The 15,889-nt window shown below is 36.1% G+C and overlaps 1 protein-coding gene across 1 annotated transcript in view; it reads left to right on the forward strand.

Moving 5' to 3' along the window:
- zgc:153039 overlaps positions 1-15,889 on the forward strand; it is a 40,109-nt gene that overhangs the window by 5,208 nt on the left and 19,012 nt on the right. The window contains exons 3-9 of the mRNA XM_067365308.1: positions 1-65; positions 2,111-2,416; positions 2,908-3,015; positions 3,296-3,407; positions 6,995-7,152; positions 7,672-7,754; positions 11,192-11,316. The exon at positions 1-65 is cut by the window's left edge and continues 73 nt beyond it. Of these exons, the coding sequence (XP_067221409.1) occupies positions 1-65; positions 2,111-2,416; positions 2,908-3,015; positions 3,296-3,407; positions 6,995-7,152; positions 7,672-7,754; positions 11,192-11,316 (957 nt within the window). The remainder of the gene's footprint in view (positions 66-2,110; positions 2,417-2,907; positions 3,016-3,295; positions 3,408-6,994; positions 7,153-7,671; positions 7,755-11,191; positions 11,317-15,889) is intronic.

Consider the following 15,889-nt stretch of genomic DNA (forward strand, 5'->3'; position numbering starts at 1 on the left):
CGGCAGCGCCCTCTATGTGCTGGGGCTGGTGGAGGCCGTTCTCACCACCTTCGGAGTGCCTGAAGGTATCGTGTGTGTGTGTGTGTGTGTGTGTGTGTTATTGATGATCCCTTTCACTCATGGAAGAGTCGCTGGCTCAATACCAGTCAGGGTTATTACCATCAACTAACAGCTGATAAAGAGCAAAGGTCATGGTTCGAATCCCAGGGGAAGCATGAACGCAGTGTGAATCCCTCTGGATGAAAGTGCTTGTCGAATGTGGTGTAGCGTGAGCGGAAAACAATCCCATCAGAGCCGAATGAAGGCTGCAAACGCTTCCAGATGTCTGTCGTTTCTCTCAACACTTTCTTTTTAAATCCTGAAAAAAACTCCTTCCTTATCTTAAAGATTGCTTATATGAAAGCATATCTTCTTTTCTTGATCTTAATAGTGCTATGGCTTATTCTACTATATGGGAGACTCTAAAATGTTATTTGCGTGGCTTAATAATTTCATGCACATCCTATAGAAATAAAGAGCGAAAGGAATTATCTAGTTCTGGAACAGCAATTGATGTATTCACTGAATCCCTCTCCCAACCTTTATAAAGAACGCCAGATTTTGCAGACAAAACATGATTTGTTATCGACTGAAGAGGCAGAACATGTGTTTTAGGTGCTCAGCATAGGGTTTATGAGTTTGGTGATAAGACGGGTAAATTGTTAAGATTCTTCCGGACAATGTTAAACTGGAAACTTTACAGATGGATAATATTGCACTTTGTACACGGTTGGCTGGAAGACTTCTATTAATTGATTGGAAGCTGCCATCTCCTCCAACCTAACGTCAGTGTGATTTTGAACTACTTTTTGCCCTTAAACTTGAAAAAATTACATTTGAAATTGGAATGAAACCCGATCTTTTCAAAAGATCTTGGAGCCCGTTCTTAGATTATTTTAAGGAGACAAGCTCTGGCTAAAAATCTTTATTTTTATTTATTTATTTTGCCCTTCTTTGTTTATTTAGATGATTATATGTGTATATGCATATATTATACTGGGTTTGTGGGATTATACTGTTATGTATGTGAGCTTTTACTTTGCTTGTTCATTGTTTGTTTTTTAAAATATTTTAATGTTTGTTCTGTGCCTTGAGATGTTTTTTTTTTTTTTTTAAATAAATACATTAATAAGTCAATCGTTCAAGATAAAAAAAAGAAAAGAGAACATTTTACTGTTTTCCCTCAAATGTTGTGCGTACGTTTGAACCATAAAACTGTTATTTTAGTAATATTTTAAAATATTTTGAATTAGATTTTCGTTTTAATTTTAGTGTAAGATTTAGTAATTTTAAGTGCTTTTGTCATTTTTTTAATTTATTTGTAAATATTTCTATATTCCTTTAAATTATTTATATACTGTTTATAGTTTTTATTAATATTTAAATGAGGTATTTGAATTATTTGTATTTATTTTTATTTATTATAATTTAATTATTGTTAAATTAATTGTTATTAATAGGTTATAAATAAATAATCTTTATTTAAATAAAAATAAAATGTTTATGTGTGTGTGTGTATATATATATATATATATAATATATTTATTATTATTGTTATTATTATTTTTTCCGTAATTAATGGCTATTAAAAAAACTTTATTTAAATAAAAATAAATTGTATTTCTCTATTTATTTATTTACATCTATTTATTATTATTGTTATTATTATTTCCAGCATCAATGGTTAAATAATAGTTTAAATAAAACAAAATATATTTATTTATTTATTTTATTATGATGATTTTTCCAGCATTAATTGTTATTAATATGTAATAAAAAACTTGATTAAAAATGCATTGTATTTATCAATTTATTTATTTACATTTATTTATTATTATTGTTATTATTATAATTTATTTTCCGCATTGATGGTTATTAATGGCTAATAAATAATAATAAAAAACTTTAACTATTTAAATAAATGATTTATTTATTTATTTCCAGCATCAATTGCTATTAATGGCAAATAAAAAATAATACCTTTATTTATTTATTAGTAAATAACTTTAAAATGACTAACACATCACACGAGCACACTTGATCTGTGTTGACGCGTGTCTCTCTGTCTCAGACGGCTCGTCTCTGTCCGTCTCGCGGTACGCCGTGTTGCCGGCCGGATACTGGTGGTCTCTGCTGTACGGCACGGTCATTCTGCTGCTGTGTTTGGTCGTGTGTCTGGTCGGAGCTCACATCTACGCTAAAGCCACCTTCATCATCTTCATCATCGTCATTGTGGTTCTGGGGACCATCTTTGTCAGTTTCTTCGCCGTGTCGTTTCGGAGCGTCCCTCTGCCCGGCCAGACGAACTCCTCCCTCGGCCCGACGAGCGGCAACTTCACCGGCTTCAAGTTAGACACGCTGATGGGAAACGTGCAGGGTGAGTCAAACGCTTCGCACACAAGAACAAATGTAGGGCGGGGCTTGATTGTGTCTGTGGGGAATTGATTGGATGGTTGTGGTTTGCTATTGGTGGATCTCATGTGAGTGACAGGTTGCCCCGCCCTCATCATCAGAGAAGAGATTCTGATTCAAGATTAACAGAAACATGAATTTAAAACAGTAATTAATCATTTCTAATAAACACTGTGATATTCCATGAAGAAAACAGGAATTGACCATTTAGATTTCATTCTTTCAGTCCGTTTACACAATAACTAATGCAGAGAAAGGGGATGCACACACTTCTGTAAAAAAAGACAAAAGGCCACTTTCTGGATGAGGAAACTTGATTAATTACCCGCTTCATGATTAACCGAGCATTAAAATGCATGATTAAAGTCAGACACTCGTTTCTCTGAACTAGTTTTCGGTTTTCCCCCAAATATTGATCATGTGATTGTTGTCGTGTTGATTTGTGTGTGTGTTTAGCGGCCTACACCATAGACTACACCACCGGAGCGATGATGACATTCGCCACGGTGTTTGCGGTGATGTTTAACGGATGCACGGGAATCATGGCCGGATCAAACATGTCCGGTGAGTGCCGAGATGAACCTCTGTGACCGGCTACAGTTTTGCTGATAATCTTCACAACTTATGAAGCCTGAATACAGTCGACAGACGTGAAAAACTAAACCGCAGTCACATGACCTCAACATCGCCACCATTGAATGTCAACAACTCTTTCAAACATGTATTTAATGTTGTAGAATTGAAAGTGAAGATATCTTGAGCTTGTTCACCATATGAAAACCACTCGAAAAACCAGTTTCTAGGTTCTGTCCTGATGTGAGTGAATCATGTGTGTGTGTGTCAGGTGATCTGAAGAACCCGAGCTACTCCATTCCTCGTGGCACAATCACAGCCGTCATCTTCACCTTCATCATCTACAGCCTGCTGAGTGTGCTGATCTCCTGCACATGTGACCGGTAACACACACACACTGCCCATATATTCACATAGAAAACCGTTATTTCACAAATTTGGCCATCAGTGTGTAAATAAATAATGAAAGTGAATCTGTTGAAAACTGAGGAGTTTTTGGCATCTGAAAGTGGATGTGAAAGCTGGATTTGTGTGTGTGTGTGTGTGTGTGTGTGAACAGAAGTGTGATTGAGGTCACATGACATTCCTGGCATTTCCAGCAGAAATGATTCAGATTGCAGGAAGTTAAATTCAATTGAACAGAATTCAGTTTGAATGGTCATGTTTGTAAATCATGTCATTATAATGGGGGTGTTTTAAAGTAAACGTGTGTGTGTGTGTGTGTGTGTGTGTGTGTGTGTGTGGTAATGTCTGTAATTGTGATGGAAATCACACGCATGTACTGTAGTAAATACAAGTGTGTGTGTTTTTAGTACCTCATGTGACGCATGATCCTCACATGACATGCATGAGGAAAGCTCTGTGTGTGTGTGTGTGTGTGTGTGTGTGTGTGAACAAAGTGCACCTTTAAATAAAATGAAAATGATAACTGAAAATAAAAAGGATAAAAACAACCATAACTTTGAAATTATGACAACTGAAAATATAAATAAAAAAATTCAAAATATGAATAAAATCTATAATAGTATCTCAATCATACTGAAATAACTGCATGACTTAAAACATTATTTTTAAGGACCAGAAGCGAATCTTGTCTGTAATGACTGAGAGAGAGAGAGAGAGAGAGAGAGAGAGAGAGAGAAAGGGTTAGGGTGTGATTAGAGGAATTAAATTATATCAATATGAGAGATTAAAAATACTTTTTTCATTATTATTAAAGTCATCGATCAGCTTCTCATCACTGTCACTCAAATGCTGAATGCTGATCGCCATGGAGACACTCTCTGCCCATCGCCATGACAACAGAGGCAGTGGTTGTACATAAAAGATTAATTCACCCAATCAGGTGGAAATGAGACAGATTTTGTGTCAGTGTAAGTGAGTGCAGTGCTCTGAGTGACCAGCAGGTGGCAGTGCGACACTGAGACTGTACACTCACACACACACTTGTGCTGAAAATTTAATGGAAGGAGTTTAAAGAATCACTGGAAAAATATTGAGAAATATTCAACAGCTTTAAAGGTCAGGTCTGGAGAAATCAAATTGTTCTTGATCTTTTGAAATAAAGGAGATGAAATGCTACTGTAACTTTTTTTAAAGCTTCCCTCCAACATTAAAAAAGGCGCATTTATTGAAGTTAAATATCAAAAATGAACGTCTGCGACTCCCTGACATCAGACAGACGAACATCATCACGCGTGTTTCGTGATCAGAAACTCAACTTAAGCAATGTTACTGCTTTCATGACTCAGTAACCAATCAGAACCGAGCTCATTTGCATATAGAATGACATGCAGAACGAGTCTTAAAGGTACAGTAGCACAAACACGTGTTGATTTTACATTGATTGGTGAAGTTCAAGTGTTGTTGTGAGCTCATGTTGATCTAATAGATTCATCTTGACGATGGCGGTAAATGAATCAGCACTGATTGGAAGCCGGTTGCGATAGTGAAAGGAAACGTGTGTGTGTGTTTCTCTCAGGACTGTCGGTGTGTTCATTTATTCATTAATGCTTCAGTGTTTAATTGCATTAGTTTAAATCTGTCATTCGTCTTTTGTCGCAGATGTCTGTGTCTCTTTCTGCTGCAGAGGATGAACTTTGACCTCTCATTCTCTGTGTTTCACTCTGACATCATAAATATTGATCACATAAAATAAAGGTACTTCAGCTAATAGTAATATGGGGCACCAAAGCTGCATTTATTTGATTAAAAATACAGTAAAACAGTGAAATATTATTCCGATGTAAATCAGCTGTTTTCTATGTGAATATACAGTAAAGTGTAATTTATTCCTGTGATTTTCAGCATCATTACTCCAGTCTTCAGTGTCACATGATCCTTCAGAAATCATTCTGATATGATGATTTGATGATCAAGAAACATTTATGATTATTATCAATGTTGAAAACAGTCATATTTCCGTGGAAACTGTGATGCATTTTATTTTTCAGGATGAATAGAAAGAAGAACAGAATTTATTTGAAATAGAATCTTTTGTAACATTATAAATGTCTTTACTGTCACTTTTGATAATTTGTATAAAAGTCTTAATTTCTTAAAAAATCTTGCAAAATGCTTACATTTACAGTATTTTATGGGTTTGTTGTCAGATCAGGTGTAGTTTTTACACAATTCGCACTCATCTTCTGTGAACGGTAAAGCCCCGCCTCCTTTGATCTGATTGGCCGTCTCAATCCCTGTGACATTGACGAGTGCTGTTAGAGTCAGAGCAGCCTAAAAATGTAACTTTTTGTCATCCTGATGTAACTTTCATAGGCCGGTAAGAGCTGTGCGTGTAAATCTCACTCCCCTGATCTCAAGAGGCGCTCAGGCGACTCCTTGTTAGAGCGCCCGCCCCCCATACCGGAGACCCGGGTTCGAGTCCCGCTTGGCCACTTCTAATGACTGTGTGATCTCAGAATCTGCTGTGGTTACGAGCGTTCGAGACGGATGGAGGGATGGAGACAGAGCTGTGATAGAGATGGAGGGCTTGTTAGTTATTGATCCCTCTTAATGATCCTGCTTCACTCGCCTCAGACCGGTGTTTAACTCAACAGCCATCCCTCACATCTCTGGCTCTGCTCACGCCGTACAGCTGAAGGTCACGGCTCGCTTCAGACCGCCGTGTGATTATTATTATTATTATTATTGATAAGCGACACTACTGAACGGACCATAGCTCTGAATATATGATCACACTGCATTGCCAGTGTAGTTCACTATGCAGTGATTCATCCCTATTGGTAGTGGGCGTGTCACATGCCTGCTCGTTTGCATAAAGTTAATGAGCAGCCAACTAGTTAACTTAATGGAAGGATTTTTCAGAAGGGCCAAAGTCACACGTCTGTCTCTGCTTTTCTCATATTTTTGTTTGTTTGCAGCCGTCAGTGTTTAGATTCATTCGGATTCTGTAACCAGAATTCATACCTAATAAAAGATACGGGCTGCTCGCGCACGGATGGACGGACGATTGACAGTTTCTATTTTCTGCAGACTTGTTAACCTGCGAGAGAGAGCGCGAGCGAGACAGACGCTCCTTTACTGAAATAATTGTGTTCAGATCTGCGGTTGGTCTGTATAATCCTTAATAGAGCTGCGATGATGCTATTAAAAGCGCTCGAGCTGAAAGAAGGCGTGAGAAGAGTTTCAACCAGAGATGAACAACACGTCACTCGATTGTTGTGCGATTTCTCTGATGGCTTCAGATTTTATTATTCGACTGACTTCTGTTTTCCGTCATCATGTTCTCATGATCCAAACTGTATGAGTTTCTTTCTTCTGTGCAACACAAAACAGAAAAGTTTAGTTTGCAGTAACAACTGAATGATTGATGGTTTCTAATATGTTTTATAGGTTATTTTAGCAGATGCTCTAGGAGGAGATGGAGTCTCAGAAGTAGAAGAATATGTTTAAACACAGCATCTGTAAGACACGAGTTTACTCTGCCATGTTCTCCGTCTCTCTCTAGGATCCTCCTGCAGAAAGATTACGGATTTCTCCGAGACATTAACGTCTGGCATCCCTTCGTGACGGTCGGCGTTTACTCCTCCACGCTGTCCGCTGCCATGAGCAACCTGATCGGAGCGTCCCGCATCCTGTACGCTCTGGCGCGGGACGACCTGTTCGGTGAGCGAACACAACAGTTCCCACGTGACTTCATCAGATGTGTTGTGTCTCCTTTATTAAAACCTTCTTGATCTTGCCACATCCCCTAATGAGCCTCATTTGCATAAACATGTAACTTTGACCCTCTGATGTTTGTAAACAGCCCAGTGTAAATAAACACATTCAGCTTATATTTCACTCCCAAATTATCCCAAAATATATTTACTTTGCTCAGAAAACGTGCAAAAAACCCCAGTTTTTTAATGCAAAATGTTTTTGCTTTGTTTTCTAGGTTGTGTGTGTGTGTGTGTGTGTGTGTGTGTGTGTGTGTTCATCTGTTCAGCATGTTGAGTGTCGTCGGTTTGCGTGTGTCTCGTGTGATGATGAATGAATGTTCTCAGATAAAGATCTAGATGTGCGAGTGATTGATTCTCCTGCTGTTGTTGATCTGCTGATAGTTCTTGCTTCCTGTGGAAATATGAGTCGATGTATTCAGTTACAGATCATATCAGTAGAGTTCTCCATCTCTCTCTCTCTCAGGAATAGTTCTGTCTCCCGCCAAACGCACATCTGGCAGCGGGAACCCCTGGGTGTCTGTTCTGATCTCCTGGTTTCTCGTACAGGTGAGGCGTTAAAATGAGTTTGTGCATAATTGAGTGATTGTCAATCATCTCGCATGAATGAATATGATTATTATCTGTGTCTAGACTGTTCATGAGTTTATTAGTTATAAACGTATAAATTTCACATTTAAAATTGCTGCTCTTACATCTAAGAAGCCCCTCCCTCCCATGTTTAACATGCCCCTCCCACACACAGCGTCACATGTTAAATGTCCCCGCCCACATGCAAATCTCTTGGCATTTGTAATGATTCTTCTAAAGGAAAATGTTTTGATTACACTTTTCTCTACATAAATAATGTAAATAATGTTAAAATAAAAATGTGTTAAAAAAATGAGAAATTAGATTAAAAAAAATTAAAAAGTAATAAAATAGATGCAAGTATAAATAATAAAAAATATTTAATTAAAATAAACATAAAAATGATTAATAAATGATAGAAATAACATTAAATATATAAAAATTACATTAAAATAATGATAAATTAGATTAAAATAAATCAATGAAAAATAGTGAAATAAAATAAAGCAAAAAATAGAAAATATTAAAATGTATGTATAAAAATAATAATAAAAATACAAATTTGATCAAAATAAACAAATTAATAAATTCATTGTACAATACTGTATAGTGAGTAAAAAAAAACTTAATGCAACTAATGTAAAAAAAATAACTTCATAGAAATTGTTTTCAAAATAATATTTTACATATTTATAATTGTAACAATTATTATAATATTTAATAATGTATGATATTAAAATGTAACCTTTATACATGAAAACATATAACGTCTTTTAAAATTTTTAGGATGAGTCCCTCACATTAGCATATTCATAATATCATTAGCATATTCATAATCTCATTAGCATATTCACAACCTGTTATTGCAAAGTTGAAAATTTCTGACGCATTTACTTTCCATTAAACAGAAACTACATGTCTACATTCCTACATTTTCCTACCTTTCCCATTCCTCTCTCTCTCTCTCTCTTTCTCTCTCTTTCTCTCTTTCTGTCACGGAGTCGTTGGTCTCTTATTGGTTTAAAGGTTCTTTCGACTCCCAGAATGCTTTGTGATTATGGGGGAGCTACTGCCATTAGCCATGAAGAGCAAGATGACACGACCTGGAACAGAAAACACACACACACACACACTCCTGCATGACCTGTGCTCGTGTGCTAATGCTTTATCACAGTGTATGATGCGCACTATTAAACTTCAGATAACCTCCATTAGTATGTCTCACACACTCACGGAGAGAGAAGAGAAAAGATCTCTCATATACTACTTTATTGTGATCTGGTGACGTTTAAGTCAATCATTACTATTTCTAGTAAGGTACACTACACTGACAAAATAAATGATGTAAAAATTTTCACTCAGTATTTCTACTTCAAAATTTCAGTTATATTTCAAAGCTTTACCTTTCCATTTCTTTGAAACACTTTTCACTTTTAAATTTCACAGAAAATTACAAATAAAATGGCAATAACACACAAATATAGCTGCGAGCAGCAATTATCGGGGTTCAAGCACTTTAAGCCTTTTAAGCACGTGTAAAAAGGTACAATGTTTTATTTAACAAGCCTGTAATCATCTCGATCATACATGGAAAAGACCATTTACACCCAATACAGGCAATTTACCGTAGGAAATATATAGTTTATAAAGCATGTTAACAGTTATCGAGGCTGAGCCAAAACCTAGAACTAGTTCGCAAAAGTAGGTTTTTGAAATAATCTCCGATATTCAACGAACGATTCCTAGAGGCAAAGTTGCTCAGAATGAGGAGTTCTACCATGCGGCACGAATGTCGTGGACGTCTGCAAAAAAATCATACAATACACAATCCTTTAAGCACGTGAAAAACACGAAGGCGCCCCCTGGTGGCCGATTTCTTTCGAATTTCTCACAGGCCTCTAGGGCCGTGAGTCAAACAGACCCAGCGAGTTTCATCGCGATCGAACTCCGTTAACCTTCTCTGATAGCTGCTCCAATTTCATTGGCTGATGGCGGACATGTTTTTTGAGATACATTAATGTCCTCAAATACAATCATGACGCATTGGACGAAGACACTGCATGCCAATTTTCAAGTCGATTGGACTAACGGTGAAGTAGTTATAGACATTTTCATGTTTTTTTTATGTTATAGCACCACCAAGTGGCCAATCACAGCATCATTTTTCACACGACCACAGAATGAGCTCTTACATGGGTGTGCCAATTTTGGTGAAAATATCTCATTCTGTTTTTGAGTTATAGCCATTTTAGTAAAAGTGGCTCCGCCCACTTCAAACGTTTTGGCGCCCCTTAGTGACCGTGAATCGAAATTTCAGCTTTTTTTTAATATTATTGACAATCAGACTCTGAGAATCTCGCTGCACTGATTTGGTTCCGATCAGGACAAGAATCAAGGACTAGATCGCAAAAGAAAGTTTTTCAAAAAATCCCAAATACCCAAAGAACGACGAGTGAATCTGAAGCGGTCATGAGCGATTTCGTACTTTTGAGCGCTGTAGCGCCCCCGTCAGGCCGATCAGGGTGAGTCTTGGTGACGCTGTAGACGGTGTGAGCACTACCAGCCCTCAAAGCTTCAAGTCTCTACGACTTACGGTTTGATCTGATCACTTTTAGGGGAGAATGATGATCCTCAGAAAATGTATCAATTACAATAGTAAAAATAGTTTCAGCACTTGAATAAAAGAACGACTGAAATAATATTTTCTTGCACAACATACTCCAAATCATTTTATAGGGCACAGTGTCACTTTTGTCTGAAAATGTACTTAAAAAGGGTTAAACTCCCATAATGCACTCGGAGTAGCGCTTATAAGCGGATGGTGACTCGGCAGATTAAAGCGCTGGAACTTTTCCAGACGTGTTTGTGACGTCCAAAAACACGCAACGCTTTCAAAACCCCTTTTCCTCAGGAATCTGGACGCGTTTCATCCGTGTGACCCTGAGTTTGGATTGAGACGCAGCCGCGGCGTTCTGCCTCATAAACGCTCAATTTATCTCCGACACTTAAGCGTCTTAGTGTTATATACGAGGGCTTTAAAGAAGAGCACTCAATATGAGGGATAATGCTCAGCCAATATCTTAATAACACTATGTCTGAATTAGAGCAACCACACACTCACACTCACACACACACACACACACACACACACACACACACTCTTATTGGACACTCTGTGCATTTTAATGAGAGATGAGTAGAATATAGTGAAACAAGGGCTCTGTTCCAAACCCTAGTGAGCCGCCTACATAAGCAGCAGTTATGATGCAGCTAATTTTTCATCTAATATATTGTATTTTATGTCATAGTTTTATTAATTTTAGCTCTGCAGCTCTAGGATTTGGGATTTGGGGATGAGTGTATATGCGGTGGCCAGTGATGATGATGACCAAACCCTCTCTCTCTGTGTGTCTCAGCTGGTGTTGTTCTCAGGGAAGTTGAACACTATCGCGAGTATCGTCAGCATCTTCTTCCTGCTGGTCTACGCCACTGTGGATTTGGCCTGTCTGGCGCTGGAATGGGCGTCCGCCCCGAACTTCAGGTGATGCATCTCTGTTTTATTCATAGAACCGTGTCAAATCCTTTAATGGCAAAGGCCGACATGCTTTCTGTGCGTGTCCTGATCAATATTGACGATGTGCTGCCCTATTGACTCAAGGTCAGAGGTCAAGGTTAAACACATTCAGCTCCCCGTGGCTGATTGGCTGGGAGTGTTGAGGAGGCGGGGCTTCCCTGCAGCTGAGTGCGCTCTGTTTGCTCTCGATTGTTTTCCAGTGTTGTTTGTTGTGTCTGCAGAGGCATGTTAGATTAAAAGCCATTTAGTGTTCAAATCTCCAGAGAGACCGCCGTGATTAGCATAGTTAATTTAGCTGAACCACTCCAAAGTTTATCGTCAACATGGGAGAGAGCTGTGTGTGTGTGTGTGTGTGTGTGTGTGTGTGTGTGTGTTTTGGATCTGGGCTGCTGCACTCACAGGAAAATCTGGCAAAAGAGAGTTTTAAAGTTGTATTTTAGAAGCAGGATTAGGGCTAAGAAATCAATGTTTTTCTCCATTTTAGTTTTTCTGGATTCTATTTTAATGATTACATTTTTAATTTTAGTAATCAAAAAGAATTCTAATTCATTTAAAACATCAGACTTATACAATTTAGCAACATTTTTTTAAAAGATTAACAAAAATTACAAAGTAAAGGCCCTATGAAATACATTTAATTTTTTCCCAAATTCTGTTTTTTTTTTTGTGTGTGTGCTTTAGTTTTTATGGATTCTATTTTAATGGTTAAATTTGAATTTTAGGAATTAAAAACATTCTTATTAATTGAAATCATGAAAATTATACAGTTTAACAACAATTTATTAAAACTACTAACAAAAATTAAAATCTGAAGGCCCTTAATTTTTCAGTCAAAAAAAATTAAGTCTTAAAAATCAGTCTTAATTTTTCCCAAATGCCATGTTTTCTATTTAATTTTGGGGGGGATTTCATCATATATATATAATTTAATGTTTTAAAATGTAATAAATTGAAAATGTAACAATTCCTTTTATTATTTATTTTTTTGGCAAAAAAGTGCTGCAAAACAGAGATTAACTGTGTAAATTAAAACATGTTTCATTAATTTTATTATTATTACTTTGAGAATTACATTCTAGTGTACAATTGTAATATATTTGTCACAATTTCTTAATTTAAACTGAAAACATAAAATAAAAAAACACACAATTTTTTAATATTTTGGCGGGTTGTAGTGAAGACCAGTGAGTTTCTGTGTATTTGATGAAAGTTTTTACGTAGAAAACACCACGAGCGTCAGATGTTCACTGCAAAAACTGATGTTCTTCCTCAGTGTTTCTGTCTTGTTTTCCAGCACAAACATCTAAACATTCTTAAATCAAGATACATTTACTGGAGAAGCACAATGACACAAGAGATCTTTCAGTAACAAGTCTTGTTATACTGAAAAATGTGTCATAATGAATTGAGTTTGTGCTTAAAACAAGAACAAATATCTGCTAATAGATTCAGAAAAATAATCTTGTTTTTCCTGTAAGTTTTTTTCTGACCACATTGGCAGATATTTGTTCTTATTTTAAAAACACAAACTCACTTCATTTTGATTAAATTTTTCAACTGTAGATGGAAATAAATTTAAATATTCATTATAGTATCTACTGTGAGAAATGGATTCACATCTGGTTTTGTGAACATCTGTTTAGTCCAGTGCCAAACCGGCTTTATCTATGACTGGGCTTCATCTGTTCCTGATTTGACTTCTCTCTGCTAAGATTATCAGATGTTCACTAATGAAATGATCCTGATGTGTTCCTGACCCATGTTTAACACACACACTGCTGATATCTAAATGTGACGGTGTTTCTTGGCTTTCTTTGTTCGAGGATAACGGCTGATCTTTCACTCCGGCGGTTTGGAGTTGGACTGAATTTCAGATGAGGCGGTTTGTGTTTTGGCTGCGTTCCTGTCTAAGTAGACGCAGGCGATTCTGAGTCCAAGAGATTCGGTGTGTCCAGAATTAATGAGATGAAACTTTTGAGAAAAAATGAGAGGGAGAGAAAGAAAACAAACTGACAGATGCTCATCAATCAAAATTAAGAGGGAAGAAAAGAGGAGAAGAAAAGCAAAGAAGTGAAGAGAAAACTCAGTCGTTTTGTGCTTTAACATGATGCCATTCTTCTACTAGCTGCACATTTTCAGTCGTTTGACAATCAGCATAAAGTCTGGTCCACATTACAGATTAAAACTGAGAGTTTTGTTTTTATGTTCTGTTTATGGGTTAGAAAATACTGAAGGTGACACTTTACAATGAGGTTTCATTCGTTAACATAAATGAACCACATTAGTAGACATGAACAAATGATGAACAATACTTCAACAGCATTTATCAATCTTAGTTAACTCCCTGAGGTCCGTTAACGCGCCGGCGCGTTTTGCAGGATTTTTTCACATTGCATCAAAACAGACTTAAAATACTCTGTCATTTCTTATCATAGAGACATAAGTAATATATCAATTGAAACTATAGAATGTCTTTTATTTGTGTACACCGAGTACAAACACAATGTTGTGCTTTTTGTAAAATAAAGAAAACTAACATGATGCGTGATCTCTCGTCTTCCTCTGAACGAACTCCAATCTGATAGTTCTCAGAAAATGAACTGTAACTTATGAACACTAATCACAGAAAAATTACACTTATGTCTAAAAAAACATTGAGATCTCAGGTTTTAAATCGTGCAAGTCAAATCGAAAACAAACATTCTGTGTTTATGTAATCTGTATGAAAAGAGAGCCATGTCAGAAGTCAGAGATTCAGCTCATTATCCGCTAATGCGGCCACGCCCACGGAGCCAGCGCTATTCAGACGCAAATTCAGAGGCAATACATGCATTCATCGTCTCAATCGTGTATTTATTGTCTTGAAAAGTGTTTATTTGGATGTTAAAGCCATGGTTAGCGATCTCTAGAAGGCGTTAGTTCCTTTTCTTCTTTATATGAATTTGTGGCCTAAAGGTGTATAGAGCGCCCTCTGGCTGCAAGTATGAATTGAAAACACAGTATCCAGCACTCATAGTGATGACAATAAATATTACTTCTCAGTATAGAAAATTGACATCCATCAAGAATCCATCAATATTTCTCCAAATGTGCATGCTTTTAAGCAAAAAGCTTTTTTCACAGCCTACCTGGCTGAAAGGCCTCATTAATATGCAAGTCGTTTCAGGTCATTATTATGTGATTCTTTTGTCTTCTCAGGTGTAAATGGCCCATTATTCATGATGATTCACGCCTCCACGCATACTGTGTTTCTTGGCAAAAAGTGTCTTACAAAAACTAAAGCAGCAGGCAGCATATTTTTTTACATAATTCTGAAGCAAAAACTCTAGTCTACAACCTCCAATACCCAGAAGTCTTGTCAATACAGATTTAATATACTTTTTTTGGCCTTATTTCAGTGACTTAAGTTTTGTTTTTTCAATAACCACGCATAAACATTATTCCTTCAAAAACAAAAACATGTACATACATGTTCCTCACATATTATGGTAGCCTAGTTTGTGCTGAATACAGTGTAATGACACTTGTGTTAATATGTTTATGAACAACTGAAAAAAGCACAAATGTCAGGCATGTCAAAACTTCTCCAAGCCCCAAATCAGCCTCAGACTCCAGAGGGTTAATGGTAGTTTTTAAGGTTAAATGTTGTGTCTGTTGACATTAGTTAATGCGCTGTAAACTAATTTTACTAAACTAATTACACCAAGTTTTTAATATTTAATATTAATTTTTTTTTTCTAGACTCAAATAAAAAAAGTTCACTTAAACTCATAAATATTGTTTTTTTATACATGGTTTAAGACCAACATTTCCCCCCTAAAAAATAAAAAATATTTTGTTTTTGTTTTTATGTTACATTTAAGGGTGAGAAAATCCTAAGTTGTAGACAATAATAGTTTTGGGAAAAACTTTATCACACTAAAATCTAACAATGAAATTTACTGAATGTTTACTAAAAATACATTAGTTATGTCACCTCAATAACTGAACCAAACTTATTTGATTCATATGCATTAGTTTAATTTAAGTTAATTTGGTGTTTCTAATTTTAATTATTTTATTAAATAAAATTATGTTTCAGTTACACAGTTACGCTGCAAAATGTTTTTCTTGCTTTTTGTCTTGTTTTTCTGATAAAAAGATGTAAAAATTCTTAAATCAAGATAAATTTACTTGAAGCAAAAACACAAGATAGAATTCTTGTTTTCTGAAATGAAGTGAGTTTGAGCTTAAAACAAGAACAGAAATCTGCCAGTGGGGTCAGAAAAATAAATTAATTCAAAAGAAAAACAGCATTGGCAAATATTTGTTCTTGTTTTAAGCTCAAACTCACTTCATTTTGATACATTTTCAGTAAACAACACTTAATATCTTGCATCATTTCTCTTCTCCAGTGAATGTATCTTGATTTAATAATGTTTAGATGTGTGTGCTGGAAAACAAGACAGAAACACAAACTAAGAAAATAATTATTTGCAGTGTATAGTGTAATTTAATATTTAGAAATGCTTTGTTTTTTAGACTCAACTGAAATAATATC

This window comes from Chanodichthys erythropterus, chromosome 17, assembly GCF_024489055.1.
Source record: "Chanodichthys erythropterus isolate Z2021 chromosome 17, ASM2448905v1, whole genome shotgun sequence".
Classification (NCBI taxonomy): domain Eukaryota; kingdom Metazoa; phylum Chordata; class Actinopteri; order Cypriniformes; family Xenocyprididae; genus Chanodichthys; species Chanodichthys erythropterus.